The following is a 21,512-nucleotide window of genomic DNA, read 5'->3' as shown; positions in this document are numbered from 1 at the left end:
TTCGGATTCATTTTAAGTTTATGATGTTTGCTGCCAAGTCAACTTTCCCTTTGTATACTTATCGAAGTATTGTCTTTTCCCCTATGTACATATATACCTTTAATTTATTCCTATTAAATTCACTCTTGGCAGTACACAGTAAACATATAGAAGAAGAACTTCCATATCTGACATCAGTCCTTATAAAAGAAATCCTCCCTTCTACCTGGGTATCCTGGCATCTTCGTCCCATATTAACTTATCCCCAAACCTGAGTGGGAATAAGAGGACCAAACGAAACATTCAGTAGCAGCAAAAAAAGTCATCGGCCCTTATCTGAGAGATTAAATAGCATGGATAGCATGGATAAGAGACATTCACAATAAATTCCTCCAAATTCTGTTTGTAAATTGTCTCATAACAATTTAATTCAGCAGGCTTGCTAAGACTACCACAATCAGAAACACACACAGTTTTAAAGGAAATTTTATTTCCAAAATCTCATACTAATAAATGGTCTTATTCTCCTCTATCCTCTCATACCTCATAAACATAAAAAAATTAAACTTATCCAGACTAGAAGTCTCTCTTACCATGTACTTCAAGATCGAAGGAACAGCTGTCAAACTTATCCTTATAGGTGACCTCGCATCTGTAGTTTCCGGCATAGTTCTCTTTAGCCTGGATGATCTGCATCTCAAATGTGTACACCTGCAATGAAATGTATCCGGACATATTTCAGCCCTACCTTGCCGACAGAAAGAGGCCATCACATTGCAGTTATTTTCCCAGTTCCTCAGCATTGGCTTAAAGACGTGTCTGTATCTGGGCATTCTGGTACAATGTTCTCAGTATGGGAGGGGTCAATGCAATGCTCTGAAGCCCCTGGGGACAGCAGGGCAACCACATTAGAGTGTAAACACTAGGAATGGGAACTCCAGCAGATGTTCAGGGACTGAAGTCTCTCAAAGATGAACCGAAAATGACCTTTTACGCACACAGAGGAATGAGCTGGCTGAGCCCCTGCAGCAGGAGGTCAGGGTCATACCCGACTGTGCCTTTCGAAGGTTTCCTTCAGCTGGAGGTGCTTCCCAGCTTTGCTGGCCAGGTCCATCCATTTCCCTTTGAACCATTTGATAGTGGGCTTTCTAAGAAGATCTTCAGCCTTGACTTTGGCTATAAAGGTGATATTTCCACCTAGGAAAAAAGCACAAGTAATTCAGACTGTGGTTTTAAAATTGCCATTTGTTTTGCTCTTGGATGGAAGGAGTTAGACAGGAATACACTGCATAACCTATGATGTTAATGGCACTGCTGGAATTGAACAATTAAAGGGCCCTGATTTTTTTTTTTTGAGTACCCTAGTTCTTAGGATACTCTAACTGCTTCTGCTTTTGAGGTTTATGGAGCAGAAAAAGAGCAATGGGGAAATCAGTGGAAATAATTTTTGTTTGGAATTCAAGCAAAAGTAATATGTATAAAATAACATATACAGGCATACCTCATTGTATTGCACTTTGCTTTATTGTACTTCAAAGATAGTTTTTCTTTTTTATTTAATTTCTGAATTTTATTTTATTTTTTATACAGCAGATTCTTATTAGTTGTCTACTTTATACATATTAGTGTATATATGTCAATCCCCATCTCCCAATTCATCTCACCACTCCTCCACTTTCCCTCCTTGGTGTCCATACGTTTGTTCTCTACATCTGTGTCTCTATTTCTGCCTTTCAAACCAGTTCATCTGTACCATTTTTCTAGATTCCACATATATGCATTAATATACGATATTTGTTTTTCTCTTTCTGATTTACTTCACTCTGTATGAGTCTCTATGCCCATCCACGTCTCTAAAAATGACCCAATTTCATTCCTTTTTATGGCTGAGTAATATTCCATTGTATATATGTACCACATCTTCTTTATCCATTCATCTCTCGAGGGGCATTTAGGTTGCTTCCATGACCTGGCTACTGTAAATAGTGCTACAATGAACATTGGGGTGCATGTGTCTTTTTGAATTATGGTTTTCTCTGGGTATATGCCCAGGAGTGGGGTTGCTGGGTCATATGCTAATTCTATTTTTAGTTTTCTAAGGAACCTCCATACTGTTCTCCATAGTGGCTGTATCAATTTACATTCCCACCAACAGTGCAAGAGGATTCTCTTTTCTCCACACCCTCTCCAGCATTTGTTGTTTGTAGATTTTCTGATGATGCCTATTCTACCTGCTGTGAGGTGATACCTCATTGTGGTTTTGATTTGCATTTCTCTAATAATTAGTGATGTTGAGCAGCTTTTCATGTGTGTGTGGCCATCTGTATGTCTTCTTTGGAGAAATGTCTATTTAGGTCTTCTGCCCATTTTTTTGATTGGGTAGTTTGTTTTTTAAATATTGAGTTGCATGAGCTCTTTATATATTCTGGAGATTAATCCCTTGTCGATCACTTCATTTGCCTACAAATTGAAGGTCTGTGGCAACCCTGCATCAGGCAAGTCTATTGGTGTCATTTCATCCAACAATATTTGTTCACTTCAGGTTTCTGTGTCACATTTTGGTGATTATTGCAATATTTCAAACTTTTTCATTATTATTGTATTTGTTATGGCAATCTGTGATCAGTGATCTTTGATGTCACTATTACAAAAAGATTACAACTCACTGAAGGCCTCAGATAACAGAATTTCTTACCAATAAAGTATCTTTAATTAAGGTAGGTACATTATTTTTTAGACACAACACTATTGCATACTTAATAGACTATAGTATAGTGTAAGCATAACTTTTGTATACACTAGGAGACCAAAAAATTCTTGGGGCTCGTTTTAGTATGATATTTGCTTTATTGTGGTGGTCTGGAACCAAATCCACAGTATCTTCAAGTTATGCATAAATATGAAACATATGAAATAAAAATATTGGAAAACACACACACAATACACATATATATGTATACATATATATGTATGTATATATATTATATATATAATATATATATACACACAGATTTTTTCCATCCTTCTTATTAGGCAAGATAATGACAAGTCTGGAATCGTAAGAATATGACTAAATGAAACTGATCTTTTTCACGTAAACACTCCTGTCTTTTTTTTTTTTGGTTATTTCTGAGATACATATTTTAAAAAAATAACTAGAATTATGACTTACAACATTATACCAGAACATATAAGATTTTTAGAAATTTCATGTAATGTCTGAAACATTTATATTAACATATTTCCATACAAATAACCCAAAGAAAGTTTAGTATTAGTTTTTTGTTTGTTTGTTTGTTTATACTGCAGGTTCTAATTAGTCATCAGTTTTATACACATCAGTGTATACATGTCAATCCCAATCGCCTAATTCAGTACACCACCATCCCCACCTCACCAAAGTTTTCCCCACTTGGTGTCCATACGTTTTTTCTCTACATCTGTGTCTCAAATTCTGCCCTGCAAACCGGTTCATCTGTACCATTTTTCTAGGTTCCACATACATGCGTTAATATACGATGTTTGTTTTTCTCCTTCTGACTTATTTCACTCTGTATGACAGTCTCTAGATCCATCCACGTCTCAACAAATGACTGAATTTCGTTCCTTTTTATAGCTGAGTAATATTCCATTGTATATATGTACCACCTCTTCTTCATCCATTCGTCTGTCGATGGGCATTTAGGTTGCTTCCATGACCTGGCTATTATAAATAGTGCTGCAATGAACATTGGGGTGCATGTGTCTTTTTGAATTATGGTTTTCTCTGGGTATATGCCCAGGAGTGGGATTGCTGGATCATATTGTAATTCTATTTTTAGTTTTTTAAGGAATCTCCATACTGTTCTCCATAGTGGCTGTATCAATTTACATTCCCACCAACAGTGCAAGAGGGTTCCCTTATCTCCACACCCTCTCCAGCATCTGTTGTTTGTAGATTTTCTGATGCCCATTCTAACTGGTGTGAGGTGATACCTCATTGTAGTTTTGATTTGCATTTCTCTAATAATTAGTGACGTTGAGCAGCTTTTCATGTGCTTCTTGGCCATCTGTATGTCTTCTTTGGAGAAATGTCTATTTAGGTCTTCTGCCCATTTTTGGATTGGGTTGTTTGTTTCTTTAATATTGAGCTGCATGAGCTGTTTATATATTTTGGAGATTAATCCTTTGTCTGTTGATTCGTTTGCAAATATTTTCTCCCATTCTGAGGGCTGTCTTTTCATCTTGTCTATGGTTTCCTTTGCTGTGCAAAAGCTCTGAAGGTTCATTAGGTCCCATTTGTTTATTTTTGCTTTTATTTCCATTACTGTAGGAGGTGGATCAAAAAAGATCTTGCTGTGATTTATGTTAAAGAGTGTTCTTCCTATCTTTTCCTCTAAGAGTTTTATAGTGTCCGGTCTTACATTTAGGTCATGAATCCATTTCGAATTTATTTTTGTGTATGGTGTGTTAGGGAGTGTTCTAATTTCATTCTTTTACATGTAGCTGTCCAGTTTTCCCAGCACCACTTATTGAAGAGACTCTCTTTTCTCCATTGTACATCTTTGCCTCCTTTGTCATAGATTAGTTGACCATAGGTGCGTGGATTTATCTCTAGGCTTTCTATCTTGTTCCATTGATCTATGTTTCTGTTTTTGTGCCAGTACCATATTGTCTAGATTACTGTAGCTTTGTAGTATAGTCTGAAGTCAGGGAGTCTGATTCCTCCAGCTCTGTTTTTTTCCCTCAGACTGCTTTGGCTATTCGGGGTCTTTTGTGTCTCCATACAAATTTTGAGATGATTTGCTCTAGTTCCGTAAAAAATGTCATTGGTAATTTGATAGGGATTGCATTGAATCTGTAGATTGCTTTGGGTAGTATAGTCATTTTCACAATATTGAATCTTCCAATCTAAGAACATGGTATATCTCTCCATCTGTTGGTATCATCTTTAATTTCTTTCTCAGTGTCTTATAGCTTTCTGCATACAGATCTTTTGTTTCCCTAGGTAGGTTTATACCTAGGTATTTTATTATTTTTGTTGCAATGGTAAATGGGAGTGTTTCCATAATTTCTCTTTCAGATTTTTCTTTTTTTTTTTTAGTGTATTAGGAATGCAAGAGATTTCTGTGCATTAATTTTGTATCCTGCAAATTTACCAAATTCATTCTTTAGCTCTATTACTTTTCTGGTGGCATTTTTAGGATTCTCTATGTATAGTATCATGTCATCTGCAAGCAGTGACAGTTTTACTTCTTCTTTTCCAATTTGTATTCCTTTTATTTCTTTTTCTTCTCTGATTGCCGTGGCTAGGACTTCCAAAGCTATGTTGAATAATAGTGGTGAGAGTGGACATCCTTGTTTCGTTCCTGCTCTTAGAGGAAATGCTTTCAGTTTTTCACCATTGAGAATGATGTTTGCTGTGGGTTTGTCATATATGGCCTTTATTATGTTGAGGTAGGTTCCCTCTATGCCCACTTTCTGGAGAGTTTTTATCATAAATGGGTGTTGATTTTTTGTCAAAAGCTTTTTCTACATCTGTTGAGATGATCATATGGTTTTTATTCTTCAATTAATATGGTGTATCACACTGATTGATTTGCATGTATTGAAGAATCCTTGCGTCCCTGGGATAAATCCCACTTGATCATGGTGTATGATCCTTTTAATGTGTTGTTGGATTCTTTTTGCTAGTATTTTGTTGAGGGTTTTTGTATCTATATTCATCAGTCATATTGGTCTGTAATTTTCTTTTTTTCTGTTATTTTTCTCTGGTGTTGGTATCAGGGTGATGGTGGCCTCTTAGAATGAGTTTGGGAGTGTTCTTTCCTCTGCAATTTTCTGGAAGAGTTTGAGAAGGATGGGTGTTAGCTCTTCTCTAAATGTTTCATAGAATTCGCCTGTGAAGCCATCTGGTCCTGGACTTTTGTTTGTTGGAAGATTTTTAATCACAGTCTCAATTTCACTACTTGTGATTCGTCTGTTCATATTTTCTGTTTCTTCCAGGTTCAGTCTTGGAAGGTTATACCTTTCTAAGAATTTCTTCCAGGCTGTCCATTTTATTGGCATAGAGTTGCTTGTAAGTAGTCTCTTAGGATGCTTTGTATTTCTGCGGTGTCTGTTGTAACTTCTCCTTTTTCATTTCTAATTTTATTGATTTGAGTCCTCTCCCTCTTTTTCTTGATGAGTCTGGATAATGGTTTATCAATTTTCTTTATCTTCTTAAAGAACTAGCTTTTAGTTTTACTGATCTTTGTTATTGTTTTCTTTGTTTCTACTTCATTTATTTCTGCTCTGATCTTTATGACTTCTTTCCTTCTGCTAACTTTGAGTTTTGTGTGTTCTTCTTTCTCTAGTTCCTGTAGGTGTAAGGTTAGATTGTTTACTTGAGATTTTTCTTGTTTCTTGAGGTAGACTTGTATAGCTATAAACTTCCCTCTTAGAACTGCTTTTGCTGCATCCCATAGGTTTTGGATCATTGTGTTTTCATTGTAATTTGTCTCTAGGTATTTTTTGATTTCCTCTTTGATTTCTTCAGTGATCTCTTGGTTATTTAGTAATGTATTGTTTAGCCTCCATGTATTTGCGTTTTTTACGTTTTTTTCCCTGTAATTCATTTCTAATCTCACAGCGTTGTGGTCAGAAAAGATACTTGATATGATTTCAATTTTCTTAAATTTACTGAGGCTTGATGTGTGACACAAGATGTGATCAATCCTGGAGAATGTTCCGGGCGCAGTTGAGAAGAAAGTGTAATCTGCTGTTTTTGGATGGAACGTCCAATAAATATCAATTAAATATATCTGGTCTGTTGTGTCATTTAAAGCTTCTGTTTCCTTATTTATTTTCATTTTGGATGATCTGTCCATTGGTGTAAGTGAGGTGTTAAAGTCCCTCACTATTATTGTGTTACTGTCGATTTCCTCTTTTATAGCTGCTAGCAGTTGCCTTATGTATTGAGGCTCTCCTATGTTGTGTGCATACATATTTATACTTGTTATATCTTCTTCTTGGATTGATTCCTTGATCATTATGTAGTTTCATTCCTTGTCTCTTCTAACATTCTTTATTTTAAAGTCTATTTTATCTGTTACGAGTATTGCTACTCCAGCTTTCTTTTGAGTTCCATTTGCATGGAATATCTTTTTCCAACCCCTCACTTTCAGTCTGTATGTGTCCCTAGGTCTGAAGTGGGTCTCTTGTAGACAGCATATATATAGGTCTTGTTTTTGTATCCATTCAGCAAGCATGTGTCCTTTGGTTGGAGCATTTAATCCATTCACGTTTAAGGTAATTATCGATATGTATGTTCCTATGACCATTTTCTTAATTGTTTTGGGTTTGTTCTTATAGATCCTTTTCTTCTCTTGTGTTTCCCACTTAGAGAAGTTCCTTTAGCATTTGTTGTAGAGCTGGTTTGGTGGTGCTGAATTCTCTTAGCCTTTGCTTTTCTGTAAAGCTTTTGACTTCTCCATCGAATCTGAATGAGATCCTTGCCGGGTAGAGTAATCTTGGTTGTAGGTTCTTCCCTTTCATCACTTTAAGTATGTCATTCCACTCCCTTCTCACTTGTAGAGTTTCTGCTGAGAAATCAGCTGTTAACCTTATGGAAGTTCCCTTGTATGTTATTTGTCGTTTTTCCCTTGCTGCTTTCAAGAATTTTTCTTTGCCTTTAATTTTTGTCAATTTGATTACTGTGTGTCTCAGCATGTTTCTCCTTGGGTTTATCCTGTATGGGACTCACTGTGCTTCCTGGACTTGGGTGGCTATTTCCTTTCCCATGTTAGGGAAGTTTTCGACTATAATCTCTTCAAATATTTTCTCTGGTCCTTTCTCTCTCTCTTCTCCTTCTGGGACCCCTATAATGTGAATGTTGTTGCATTTAATGTTGTCCCAGAGGTCTCTTAGGCTGTCTTCATTCCTTTTCATTCTTTTTTCTTTATTCTGTTCCACAGCAGTGAATTCCACCTTTCTGTCTTCCAGGTCACTTCTCCGTTCTTCTGCCCCAGTTTTTCTGCTATTGATTCCTTCTAGTTTAGTTTTCATTTCAGTTATTGTATTGTTCATCTCTGTTTGTTTGTTCTTTAATTGTTCTAGGTCTTTGTTAAACATTTCTTGCATCTTCTCGATCTCTTCCTCCATTCTTTTTCCGAGGTCCTGGATCATCTTCACTATCATTATTCTGAATTCTTTTTCTGGAAGGTTGCCTATCTCCACTCCATTTAGTTGTTTTTCTGGGGTTTTATCTTGTTCCTTCATCTGGTACATAGCCCTCTGCCTTTTCAGCTTGTCTATCTTACTGTGAATGTGGTTTTTTTTCCACAGGCTGCAGGATTATAGTTTTTCTTGCTTCTGGTCTCTGCCCTCTGGTGGATGAGGCTATCTAAGAGGCTTGATGGGAGGGACTGGTGGTGGGTGGAGCTGACTGTTGCTCTGGTGGGCAGAGCTCAGTAAAACTTTAATCCACTTGACTGTTGATGGGTGGGGCTTGGTTCCCTCCCTGTTGGTTGCTTGGCCTGAGGCGACCCAACACTGGAGTCTACCGGGGCTCTTTGATGGGGCTAATGACAGATTCCGGGAGGGTGCATGCCAAGCAGTACTTCCGAGAACTTCTGCTGTCAGTGTCCTTGTCCCCATGCTGAGCCACAGCCACCTCCCCACCTCTGCAGGAGACCCTCCAACACTAGCTGGTAGGTCTGGTTCAGTCTCCCCTGGGGTCACTGCTCCTTCCCCTGGGTCCCGATGCGCACACTACTTTGTGTGTGCCCTCCAAGAGCAGAGTCTCTGTTTTCCCCAGTCCTGTCAAAGTCCTGCAATCAATTCCCAGTAGGCTTCAAAGTCTGATTCTCTAGGAATTCTTCCTCCCATTGCTGGACCCCCAGGTTGGGAAGCCTGACATGGGGCTCAGAACCTTCACTCCATTGGGTGGACTTCTGTGGTATAAGTGTTCTCCAACCTGTGAGTCACCCACCCAGCAGTTATGGGATTTGATTTTACTGTGATTTTACCTCTCCTACTGTCTCATTGTGGCTTCTCCTTTGTCTTTGCATGTGGGGTATCTTTTTTGGTGAGTTCCAGTGTCTTCCTGTCGATGACTGTCCAGTAGCTAGTTGTGATTCTGTTGTTCTCGCAAGAGGGAGTGAGAGCACGTCCTTCTACTCCACCATCTTTTTGAGTTTATTTTTTCAACACTCCTGTTTGTATTGACTCATTAGACTCAAAGGATACCAGAATTGTAGCCCAGTTGCCCTCCTAGCATTTTGGTGTCTTGCAGAAACACAAGGGGAGCAAAAAGTTTCATTCACATGCAGTGTGCTTCTACATTATACACCTGAAAGACGTAATTTTCAGACTGTACTCAGCTGTGTGTTCATTGCATATTTGGTGTCAAAGACTAGTTCTGATTACAATACGTTCCTTATAAAAATTCATTTAGTTAAAATTCCTGGACCCCCTGGTTATTCTCTGGCTTACCACCTTGTTTATTTCCTTCATGGCACTTGTGATGGCTTTTGTGATGTTCTGTTTTTTTTAGTTTTAGTTTCTTCTTGTTTGGTCCTCCCATTAATACTGTAAATTCTGATTGATCACATATTTTACTCAGTGTTCAGCACAGTGTCTAAAACAGGAGGTGTGTAATCGATATGTTTCAAATGAATATATCCAAAGTTGAGCCATCTGTCTGACCAGCTTTCTCTGAGACACTAAATGTAACGATCCAGCATGTCTGCAGATTTATAATCATCTTGTGGAACGAGATGTGTTGAAATGGCAGCAAACACTGGTTCTGAGCTTTAAGATATACCAGGTACTGTTCAAAGTACTTCACAAGTAGTATTATTCCCATTTTACAGATGAGAAAACTGATTTGAACCTACCCTGGCTCCAGGGTCCCGCCACTCAACTACTACATGTACGGGTTACTGAAATGAAAGCTGCCGCTCACTTTTTCAGGTTATAAAAAGCAGGGTTTAGTACATAATACAATAGAATACTTTTCAGCCATGAAAAGGAATGAAGTACTGATTCATGCCACAACTTGGACAGATTGTGAAAACATTATGCTAAGTGAAAGAAGCCAGACATAAAAGGTCATATATTATTGTGTGATTCCATTTATATTAAATATCCAGAATAGGGAAATTCTTAGAGACAGAGCAGATTAGTGGTTGCCAGGGGTTAGAGGGAGAATGAGGGATAACTCTCAATGGGATACAAGGTTTCTTTTTGGGGTGATGAACATATTTGGGAACTTGGTTGCACAACATTGAGTGTACTAACAGCTACTGATTATTCACTTTGAAACGGTTAATTTTATGTTATGTGAATTTCATCTTTATTTGAAAAAAAAACAGGATTTAATGCTTGGCACTCACCAACTTTCACTGTTCCACCTTGAGGCTTTTCCACGAACAGGGTGGACAGCTGATTGTTGGCAGTCTGCTTATTCTGGTCCTCCCCTGATGGTGATTCGCCAACAGACCATTCTAATGAGCAGAAAGGAGGAAAAGGATCATTCCAGGGCCAGGTTCTTCTTGGGCAGACTTACCTGGGTTTGTTGTTCTTGTCAATGCTGAAGCTTCTCTTTGTCTAATTAACCTGGATAAATATAACATCTTTCTTTCTATCCACCTCCCCGACAGCCATCAGTAGAGAGTGACAGATTCCCATTCTTACAGGGATATCTCTTCCACGATGGGATCAAGGAACATTTTCTAATTCCTAGAAATAGCAAAACTTTTCAGGAAGGTTGTTACCCTTTCCTGGCAGACAAGTTTCCTTTGTTTCCCAATCCTGCCTGTCCCCTGATAAATAATAGTGGGCAGGTTATGAAAGCAGTACTCTCATTGTTTTTCCAGGTGACTGGCTATAACGTCATGTCTATACAACATCTGAGTTGGAAGAGACTAAAGGGATGGATCAGTTTGCAGCTCAAGTGGGAAAGGTCAGACAAACAAGCCTGGCCTTGAATTTCTAGATGCCTCGCTGTTGTATGACTAGATAATTCTATTAGGGTTGTATAGATGTGGCCATAGTTTGACAAGTAACAGATCATGACCTGCAGGCACAGATTTCAAGAATTGTAGGAGCGTCTTGAAAGGGAAGAAAAAAGCTAGAAAAACAGAAAGAAACATAAACTCTTTGAGGCTTTCCCATGAAGACAGACAAGCTGGAAATGAAGTTTACTTTGCATTTTCTAGTTTTCACTCCAGGTGCTTAGAAGGTATTAATCAGCAGTCAACTCCAATGAAGAGGGTAGGAGAGAGAACGGTAGCAAGTTCCCCTGTCTCTGAGAACTGAATGAAGAGAAGTTCCGTTTTAGCCACTTAATAACTGGAAGAAAAATGCGTGGGTTGCCCACTCTCAACCTGTTAATGTTCCTTGAAAAGGAGGAAATGGAGATTTAGTTATTTTAGTTCCCATGTATCAACCATGCTTAGTATTCCTATTCATGGGCCATCATTTTCACAAAGAAGTTAGGCAATGTAGTCACGTGATTACACAATTTAAAAACATACCCAAATTGATGGGAAAATGTTATGTTGTGTGTAATCGTAATATTCATAGAAATAGCAAATAGTGGCCATTAATGTTTGGAACAAGAGGACAAGGATTTTTTTTTGTTTTGTTCATTTCTATATCTGCGTCTGCAAAAATGCCTGGCCCATAAGACTCCCATAGCAGGATAATAGTAGGTCCTCAAACAAATTTGTTGAATGAATAAATGAACGAATAAATAAATAACCATCCAGAATTGTGGCTCCATGCAGAATTTGGAGGTGTTCTTTCAACTGTATGTAAATTTCCATAAAAATATGAATTATTATCTAATGTTGATACATCCCAGGAATGGCGATTTTAAAAGTCTCTTCATCGGGGGGACCTTGAAGATGGCGGAAGAGTAAGACGCAGAGATCGCCTTCCTCCCCACGGATACACCAGAAATACATCTACACGTGGAACGACTCCTACAGAACACCTACTGAAGGCTGGCAGAAGACCTCAGACCTCCCAAAAGGCAAGAAACTCCCCACGTACCTGGGTAGAGCAAAAGAAAAAAAGAAAAAACAGAGACAAAAGAATAAGGACGGAACCTGCACCAGTGGGAGGGAGCTGTGAAGGAGGAAAAGTTTCCGCACACTAGGAAGACCCTCCGCGGGCGGAGACTGCGGGAGGCGGAGGGGGGAGCTTCGGGACCGCGGAGTAGTGCACAGCGACGGCTGCGTAGGGCAAAGCGGGAGATTCCCGCACAGAGGATCGGTGCCGACCGGCACTCACCAGCCCGAGAGGCTTGTCTGCTCACCCGCCGGGGCGGGCGGGGCTGCGAGCAGAGGCTCGGGTTTCGGTTTTGGACGGAGCGCAGGGAGAGGACTGGGGTTGGCGGCTTGAACATAGCCTGAAGGGGTTAGTGCACCACGACTAGACGGGAGGGAATTCGGGGAAAACCCTGCACCTGCCGAAGAGGCAAGAGACTTTTTCTTCCCTCTTTGTTTCCTGGTGCGCGAGGAGAGGGGTTTAAGAGCGCTGATTAAAGGAACTCCAGAGACGGGCGCGAGCCGCGGCTAAAAGCGCGAACCCCAGAGACGGGCGCGAGCCGCGGCTAAAAGCGCGAACCCCAGAGACGGGCGCGAGCCGCGGCTAAAAGCGCGAACCCCAGAGACGGGCGCGAGCCGCGGCTAAAAGCGCGAACCCCAGAGACGGGCGCGAGCCGCGGCTAAAAGCGCGAACCCCAGAGACGGGCGGGAGACGCTAAGGCTGCTGCTGCCGCCACCAAGGGGCCTGTGTGCGAGCACAGGTCACTCTCCACACCCCTCTTCCGCGGAGCCTGTGCAGCCCGCCACTGCCAGGTTCCCGGGAACCAGGGACAACTTCCCCGGGAGAACGCACGGCGGGCCTCAGGCTGGTGCAACGTCACGCCGGCCTCTGCCGCAACGTCACGCCGCCTCTGACGCCGCAGGCCCGCCCCGCACGCAGTGCCCCTCCTTCCCCCCCCCGACCCCTGGCCTGAGTGAGCCAGAGCCCCCGAATCAGCGGCGCCTTTAACCCTGTCCTGTCTGAGCAAAAAACAGACGCCCTCCAGCGACCTACACGCAGAGGCAGGGCCAAATCCAAAGCTGAGCTCCTGTAAGCTGTGAGAACAAAGAAGAGAAAGGGAAATCTCTCCCAGCAGCCTCAGAAGCAGCGGATTAAAGCTCCACAATAAACTTGATATACCCTGCATCTGTGGAATACCTGAATAGACAAGGAATGATCCCAAATTGAAGAGGTGGACTTTAGGAGCGAGATCTATGATTTTTTTCCCTTTTCCTCTTTTTGTGAATGTGTACGTGTATGCTTCTGTGTGAGACCTTGCCTGTATACTCTTGCTTCCACCATTTGTCCTAGGGCTCTATCTGTCCATGGTTTTTTAAAAAAATTTTTTTTCTCAATAATTAATTTTAATTGTAATAACTTTATTATACTTTACCTTCGTTCTTTCTTTCTTTCTTTCCTTCCTTCCTTCCCCCCTTTAGACAACGAATCACCCCAAATTGAGGAGGTGGTCTCTGAGAGCAAGATTTATGATTTTTCCCCCTTTACCTCTTTTTGTGAAGGTGTATGTGTATGCTTCTGTGTAAGATTTTCTCTGTATAGCTTTGCTTCCAACATTTGTCCTAAGGTTCTATCCGTCCCTTTTTTTTTTTTTCTAAATATTTTTTAATTCAGTAACTATATTATACTTTATTTTATTTTTACTTATCTTCTTTCTTTCTGTCTTTTTTCCTTCTTTCCCTCCTTCCTTCCTTCCTTCCTTCCTCCCTCCCTCCCTCCCTCCTTTCTTTCCTTCTTTGCTTCTTTCTTCCTTCCTTCCTTTCCTCCTTTCCTTCTTTCTTTCCTCATACTTCTACTAATTCTCTCTACTTTTTCTCCCTTTTATTCTGAGCCGTGTGGACGAAAGGCTCTTGGTGCTCCAGCCGGGAGTCAGGGCTCTGCCTCTGAGGTAGGAGAGCCAACTTCAGGACACTGGTCAACAAGAGACCTCCCAGCTCCACATAATATTAAACGGCGGAAATCTCCCAGAGACCTCCATCTTAACACCAGCACCCAGCTTCACTCAACGACCAGCAAGCCACAGTGCTGGACAACCTATGCCAAACAACTAGCAAAACAGGAACACAACCCCACCCATTAGCAGAGAGGCTGCCTAAAATCATAATAAGGCCACAGACACCCCAAAACACACCACCAGACGTGAACCTGCCCACTAAAGAGACAAGATCCAGCCTCATCCACCACAACACAGGCACTAGTCGCCTCCACCAGGAAGCCTACACAACCCACTGAAACAACCTTAGCCACTGGAGACAGACATCAAAAACAACGGGAACTACGAACGTGCAGCCTGCAAAAAGGAGACCCCAAACACAGTAAGATAAGCAAAATGAGAAGACAGAAAAACACACAGCAGATGAAGGAGCAAGATAAAAATGCACCAGACCTAACAAATGAAGAGGAAATAGGCAGTCTACCTGAAAAAGAATTCAGAATAATGATAGTAAGGATGATCCGAAATCTTGGAAGTAGAATGGACAAAATGCAAGAAACAGTTAACAAGGACCTAGAAGAAATAAAGATGAAACAAGCAATGATGAACAACGCAATAAATGAAATTAAAAGTACTCTAGATGGGATCAATAACAGAATAACTGAGGCAGAAGAACGGATAAGTGACCTGGAAGATAAAATAGTAGAAATAACTACTGCAGAGCAGAATAAAGAAAAAAGAACGAAAAGAACTGAGGACAGTCTCAGAGACCTCTGGGACAACATTAAACGCACCAACATTCGAATTATAGGGGTTCCAGAAGAAGAAGAGAAAAAGAAAGGGACTGAGAAAATATTTGAAGAGATTATAGTTGAAAACTTCCCTAATATGGGAAAGGAAATAGTTAATCAAGTCCAGGAAGCACAGAGAGTCCCATACAGGATAAATACAAGGAGAAATACGCCAAGACACATACTAATCAAACTGTCAAAAATTAAATACAAAGAAAGCATATTAAAAGCAGCAAGGGAAAAACAACAAATAACACACAAGGGAATCCCCATAAGGTTAACAGCTGATCTCTCAGCAGAAACCCTACAAGCCAGAAGGGAGTGGCAGGACATACTGAAAGTGATGAAGGAGAAAAACCTGCAACCAAGACTACTCTACCCAGCAAGGATCTCATTCAGATTTGATGGAGAAATTAAAACCTTTACAGACAAGCAAAAGCTGAGAGAGTTCAGCACCACCAAACCAGCTTTACAACAAATGCTAAAGGAACTTCTCTAGACAAGGAACACAAGAGAAGGAAAAGACCTATAATAACGAACCCAAAACAATATAGAAAATGGGAATAGGAACATACATATCGATAATTACCTTAAATGTAAATGGACTAAATGCTCCCACCAAAAGACACAGATTGGCTGAATGGATACAAAAACAAGACCCTTATATATGCTGTCTACAAGAGACCCACTTCAGACCTAGAGACACATACAGACTGAAAATAAGGGGATGGAAAAAGATATTCCATGCAAATGGAAACCAAAAGAAAGCTGGAGTAGCAATTCTCATATCAGACAAAATAGACTTTAAAATAAGGACTATTACAAGAGACAAAGAAGGACACTACATAATGATCAAGGGATCGATCCAAGAAGAAGATATAACAATTGTAAATATTTATGCACCCAACATAGGAGCACCTCAATACATAAGGCAAATACTAACAGCCATAAAAGGGGAGATCGACAGTAACACATTCATAGTAGGGGACTTTAACACCCCACTTTCACCCATGGACAGATCATCCAAAATGAAAATAAATAAGGAAACACAAGCTTTAAATGATACATTAAACAAGATGGACTTAATTGATATTTATAGGACACTCCATCCAAAAACAACAGAATACACATTTTTCTCAAGTGCTCATGGAACATTCTCCAGGATAGATCATATCTTGGGTCACAAATCAAGCCTTGGTAAATTTAAGAAAATTGAAATTGTATCAAGTATCTTTTCTGACCACAACGCCATGAGACTAGATATCAATTACAGGAAAAGATCTGTAAAAAATACAAACACATGGAGACTAAACAATACACTACTTAATAATGAAGTGATCACTGAAGAAATCAAAGAGGAAATAAAAAAATACCTAGAAACAAATGACAATGGAGACACAACGACCCAAAACCTATGGGATGCAGCAAAAGCAGTTCTAAGGGGGAAGTTTATAGCAATACAAGCCCACCTTAAGAAGCAGGAAACATCTCGAATAAACAACCTAACCTTGCACCTCAAGCAATTAGAGAAAGAAGAACAAAAAAACCCCAAAGCTAGCAGAAGGAAAGAAATCATAAAATTCAGATCAGAAATAAATGAAAAAGAAATGAAGGAAACAATAGCAAAGATCAATAAAACTAAAAGCTGGTTCTTTGAGAAGATAAACAAAATAGATAAACCACTAGCCAGACTCATCAAGAAAAAAAGGGAGAAGACTCAAATCAATAGAATTAGAAATGAAAAAGGGGAAGTAACAACTGACACTGCAGAAATAAAAAAAATCATGAGAGATTACTACAAGCAACTCTATGCCAATAAAATGGACAATCTGGAAGAAATGGACAAATTCTTAGAAATGCACAACCTGCCAAGACTGAATCAGGAAGAAATAGAAAATATGAACAGACCAATCACAAGCACTGAAATTGAAACTGTGATTAAAAATCTTCCAACAAACAAAAGCCCAGGACCAGATGGCTTCACAGGTGAATTCTATCAAACGTTTAGAGAAGAGCTAACACCTATCCTTCTCAAACTGTTCCAAAATATAGCAGAGGGAGGAACACTCCCAAATTCCTTCTACGAGGCCACCATCACCTTGATACCAAAACCAGACAAGGATGTCACAAAGAAAGAAAACTACAGGCCAATATCACTGATGAACATAGATGCAAAAATCCTCAACAAAATACTAGCAAACAGAATCCAACAGCACATTAAAAGGATCATACACCATGATCAAGTGGGGTTTATTCCAGGAATGCAAGGATTCTTCAATATACGCAAATCTATCAATGTGATAAACCATATTAACAAATTGAAGGAGAAAAACCATATGATCATCTCAATAGATGCAGAGAAAGCTTTCGACAAAATTCAACACCCATTTATGATAAAAACCCTGCAGAAAGTAGGCATAGAGGGAACTTTCCTCAACATAATAAAGGCCATATATGACAAGCCCACAGCAAACATCATCCTCAATGGTGAAAAACTGAAAGCATTTCCACTAAGATCAGGAACAAGACAAGGTTGCCCACTCTCACCACTCTTATTCAACATAGTTTTGGAAGTTTTAGCCACAGCAATCAGAGAAGAAAACGAAATAAAAGGAATCCAAATCGGAAAAGAAGAAGTAAAGCTGTCACTGTTTGCAGATGACATGATACTATACATAGAGAATCCTAAAGATGCTACCAGAAAACTACTAGAGCTAATCAATGAATTTGGTAAAGTAGCAGGATACAAAGTTAATGCACAGAAATCTCTGGCATTCCTATATACTAATGATGAAAAATCTGAAAGTGAAATCAAGAAAACACTCCCATTTACCATTGCAACAAAAAGAATAAAATATCTAGGAATAAACCTACCTAAGGAGACGAAAGACCTGTATGCAGAAAATTATAAGACACTGATGAAAGAAATTAAAGATGATACAAATAGATGGAGAGATATACCATGTTCTTGGATGGGAAGAATCAACATTGTGAAAATGACTCTACTACCCAAAGCAATCTACAGATTCAATGCAATCCCTATCAAACTACCACTGGCATTTTTCACAGAACTAGAACAAAAAATTTTGCAATTTGTATGGAAACACAAAAGACCCCGAATAGCCAAAGCAATCTTGAGAACGAAAAAAGGAGCTGGAGGAATCAGGCTCCCTGACTTCAGACTATGCTACAAAGCTACAGTAATCAAGACAGTATGGTACTGGCACAAAAACAGAAAGATAGATCAATGGAACAGGATAGAAAGCCCAGAGATAAACCCACGCACATATGGACACCTTATCTTTGATAAAGGTGGCAGGAATGTACAGTGGAGAAAGGACAGCCTCTTCAATAAATGGTGCTGGGAAAACTGGACAGGTACATGTAAAAGTATGAGATTAGATCACTCCCTAACACCATACACAAAAATAAGCTCAAAATGGATTAAAGACCTAAATGTAAGGCCAGAAACTATCAAACTCTTAGAGGAAAACATAGGCAGAACACTCTATGACATAAATCACAGCAAGATCCTTTCTGACCCACCTCCTAGAGTAATGGAAATAAAAACAAAAATAAACAAATGGGACCTAATGAAACTTAAAAGCTTTTGCACAGCAAAGGAAACCAAAAACAAGACCAAAAGACAACCCTCAGAATGGGAGAAAATATTTGCAAATGAAGCAAATGACAAAGGATTAATTTCCAAAATTTACAAGCAGCTCATGCAGCTCAATAACAAAAAAACAAACAACCCAATCCAAAAATGGGCAGAAGACCTAAACAGACATTTCTCCAAAGAAGATATACAGAATGCCAACAAACACATGAAAGAATGCTCAACATCATTAATCATTAGAGAAATGCAAATCAAAACTACAATGAGATATCATCTCACACCAGTCAGAATGGCCATCACCAAAAAATCTACAAACAATAAATGCTGGAGAGGGTGCGGAGAAAAGGGAACCCTCTTGCACTGCTGGTGGGAATGTGAATTGGTTCAGCCACTATGGAGAACAGTATGGAGGTTCCTTAAAAAACTACAAATAGAATTACCATATGACCCAGCAATCCCACTACTGGGCATATACCCTGAGAAAACCAAAATTCAAAAAGAGTCATGTACCAAAATGTTCATTGCAGCTCTATTTACAATAGCCCAGAGATGGAAACAACCTAAGCGCCCATCATCGGATGAATGGATAAAGAAGATGTGGCACATATACACAATGGAATATTACTCAGCATTAAAAAGAAATGAAATTGAGCTATTTGTAATGAGATGGATAGACCTAGAGTCTGTCATACAGAGTGAAGTAAGTCAGAAAGAGAAAGACAAATACCTTATGCTAACACATATATATGGAATTTAAGGGGAAAAAAAAATGTCATGAAGAACCTAGGGGTAAGACAGGAATAAAGACGCAGACCTACTGGAGAATGGACTTGAGGATATGGGGAGGGGGAAGGGTGAGCTTTGACAGGGCGAGAGAGAGTCATGGACATATACACACTAACAAACGTAGTAAGGTAGATAGCTAGGGGGAAGCAGCCGCAAGGCACAGGGATATTAGCTCGGTGCTTTGTGACAGCCTGGAGGGGTGGGATAGGGAGAGTGGGAGGGAGGGAGACGCAAGAGGGAAGACATATGGGAACATATGTATATGTATAACTGATTCACTTTGTTATAAAGCAGAAACTAACACACCATTGTAAAGCAATTATATCCCAATAAAGATGTTTAAAAAAATAAAAAAAAAATAAAAAAAAAAAAAGTCTCTTCATCTCTGTGTATTTGCCAAATGTTAAAAATGATAGTGATAATGAAACAAATGAACCTGTGGTATACGTGACTAGATTCCTGAATTTGTGTGTGTGTGTGTGTGTGTGTGTGTGTGTCATGCAAAACTAATTGTTTCTCAATGCATTAGTTTTCTAGTCAGAGGAATGTAATAAGAGATTGCTATAAAAGCTACAAACTGAATAAAACCAAGATTAGAATCAAATACAGCTTCAAGAAATGAGGTCATTAGTGATTACTATATTAGGATGGGGTCGGGACGCCTTGCTTCTGGCGTGTGCTCACCTGAATCTTTTCTTTCCAGGGCCCGACTACCCGAACCTGAAAGGAAAGCGTGATTTGGATGATACAAGGGGTAGGGGGAGAAAATGGAGTGCTGACTTCAACCTTCTCGGATCCCCCAAATCCTGTCTCTTTTCATGATGGGGAGAAAAAAAGCTAGAAGTTGGCTTGGATGGAAAATCAGTAGGGCTTTAATTTTGAAAACGTCTATAAAAAGTATGTGTTTTATTTAAAAACTAATAATAAAATTTTAAAAAATCCAAATATCTAAAGAACAGGGGAAAAGAGTATATAGCTGGAAATGAAAGACATTTTTGCCCCTAAAATTTATACCCAAGAGTTACTACTTTTATTTATTTCACAAAGAACCTAGAGGCAGGACAGGAATAAAGACACAAAGAAAGCCTCTTTTTAAAAAGTTTCTCATGTTAAAAAAAAGAAATTGCCATTAAAGCCAACATTTTCCCTCTTTGGCACTGGCAAGATCTGAGTCCCCTGCTCTGAGCGTTGTCTCATCAAGGTGCCCTGTCAGTTCATTATCTTTACTGTCAATTAGTAATAAATTACAAAGTGGGGAAAGGGGTTGGAATCATCCTAACCTGGAGGCAGGGCACCAGGCGGGGAGGCTTCCTCTTCATCTGAAATAACAAAGAGGAATAAAAAGTTAAGGAGAAAAGAACTTCATCCCGAGTATCCTGAGAAAAGAGAAATCTGCAAAAGAAGAAGAGAAACTACACAAAACACTTAACTGATGACTAAGCCTTAGAAGACTTTCCACCTGAAAGATTAGACTTCAGTATTTAAGGCAAAAGAAAAATAAACAAGTAAAAGGGTGAGAGAGTTGGGTAATCCCAATGAAAGTAGCTTTAAAAATGGTACTCTATGCAAACGTTTTATATAATTGTAAGCTAGGAAAAAAAATTAATGCTAAAAATCTAACCCTGATGACATCAGCAATGGAGGTGGTTTTCGAGTTCTTATTTTGTAGCCAAAGTCACTGACAGCATAATTCATATACCACGTTCATTTGGACACAGACATGAAAGCATATGTTTTTATGTAATTTGAAAACTCAATACCCCCAGAAAACCTTATAATTAATTCCCCTTCTATATTTAGGTAACAAAAGTCAACATTAACTAGTATAAATCAATTTGTCATACTTACTAAGTTCACCAATAATTACTACAGGGACTTTATCTGTTTTTTCCCCAGATTATATTGGTGTTGGCCAATATAATTTGAAAAACATTTACCAATTTGTAAAATATTTACAAATATTTTATATATGTGTAAAATATTTACCCGTTTGTAAAATTCAAAAGATGCCTTGTAGTGTTTGTGCAAAGACACTGAATATTCCCTTTTCTAAAATGTCTAAATTTCAAAGTGTCTTACATTTTAGATGCTTAAATAGGTATTTGGTGTTATCTGAACCTCTGCCTCTTCCCTCCCAAAGCATGAAGACTAGTGTTAGTGTAAATAATAATAATCTTTGTATTTAAAATATTAGAATAATTACGGGTTTCAAAATGTGAACTTAAATGACTATATAAAATAGGATACAGAAAACAAATGCACATGACTGTTAATTAAAAAGTGCTCTAAAAATTTCTGACAAGAGGTAAAAGGGCACAGGCATAACCTATTA

At 39.1% G+C, this 21,512-nt stretch overlaps 1 protein-coding gene across 1 annotated transcript in view; it reads right to left on the bottom strand.

Moving 5' to 3' along the window:
• Positions 1 to 21,512, bottom strand: part of MYBPC1 (myosin binding protein C1) — a 117,166-nt gene that overhangs the window by 53,634 nt on the left and 42,020 nt on the right. The window contains exons 7-10 of the mRNA XM_089921592.1: positions 20,461 to 20,499; positions 10,335 to 10,502; positions 1,028 to 1,176; positions 573 to 690 (exon numbers count right to left, since the gene is read on the bottom strand). Of these exons, the coding sequence (XP_089777718.1) occupies positions 573 to 690; positions 1,028 to 1,176; positions 10,335 to 10,502; positions 20,461 to 20,499 (474 nt within the window). The remainder of the gene's footprint in view (positions 1 to 572; positions 691 to 1,027; positions 1,177 to 10,334; positions 10,503 to 20,460; positions 20,500 to 21,512) is intronic.

Source organism: Delphinapterus leucas, chromosome 11 (genome assembly GCF_059928025.1).
Source record: "Delphinapterus leucas isolate spDelLeu-1000000601 "Yukka" chromosome 11, BTC_Dleu_Yukka2, whole genome shotgun sequence".
Taxonomy (NCBI): domain Eukaryota; kingdom Metazoa; phylum Chordata; class Mammalia; order Artiodactyla; family Monodontidae; genus Delphinapterus; species Delphinapterus leucas.
This window is presented reverse-complemented; position numbering and strand designations above follow the sequence as displayed.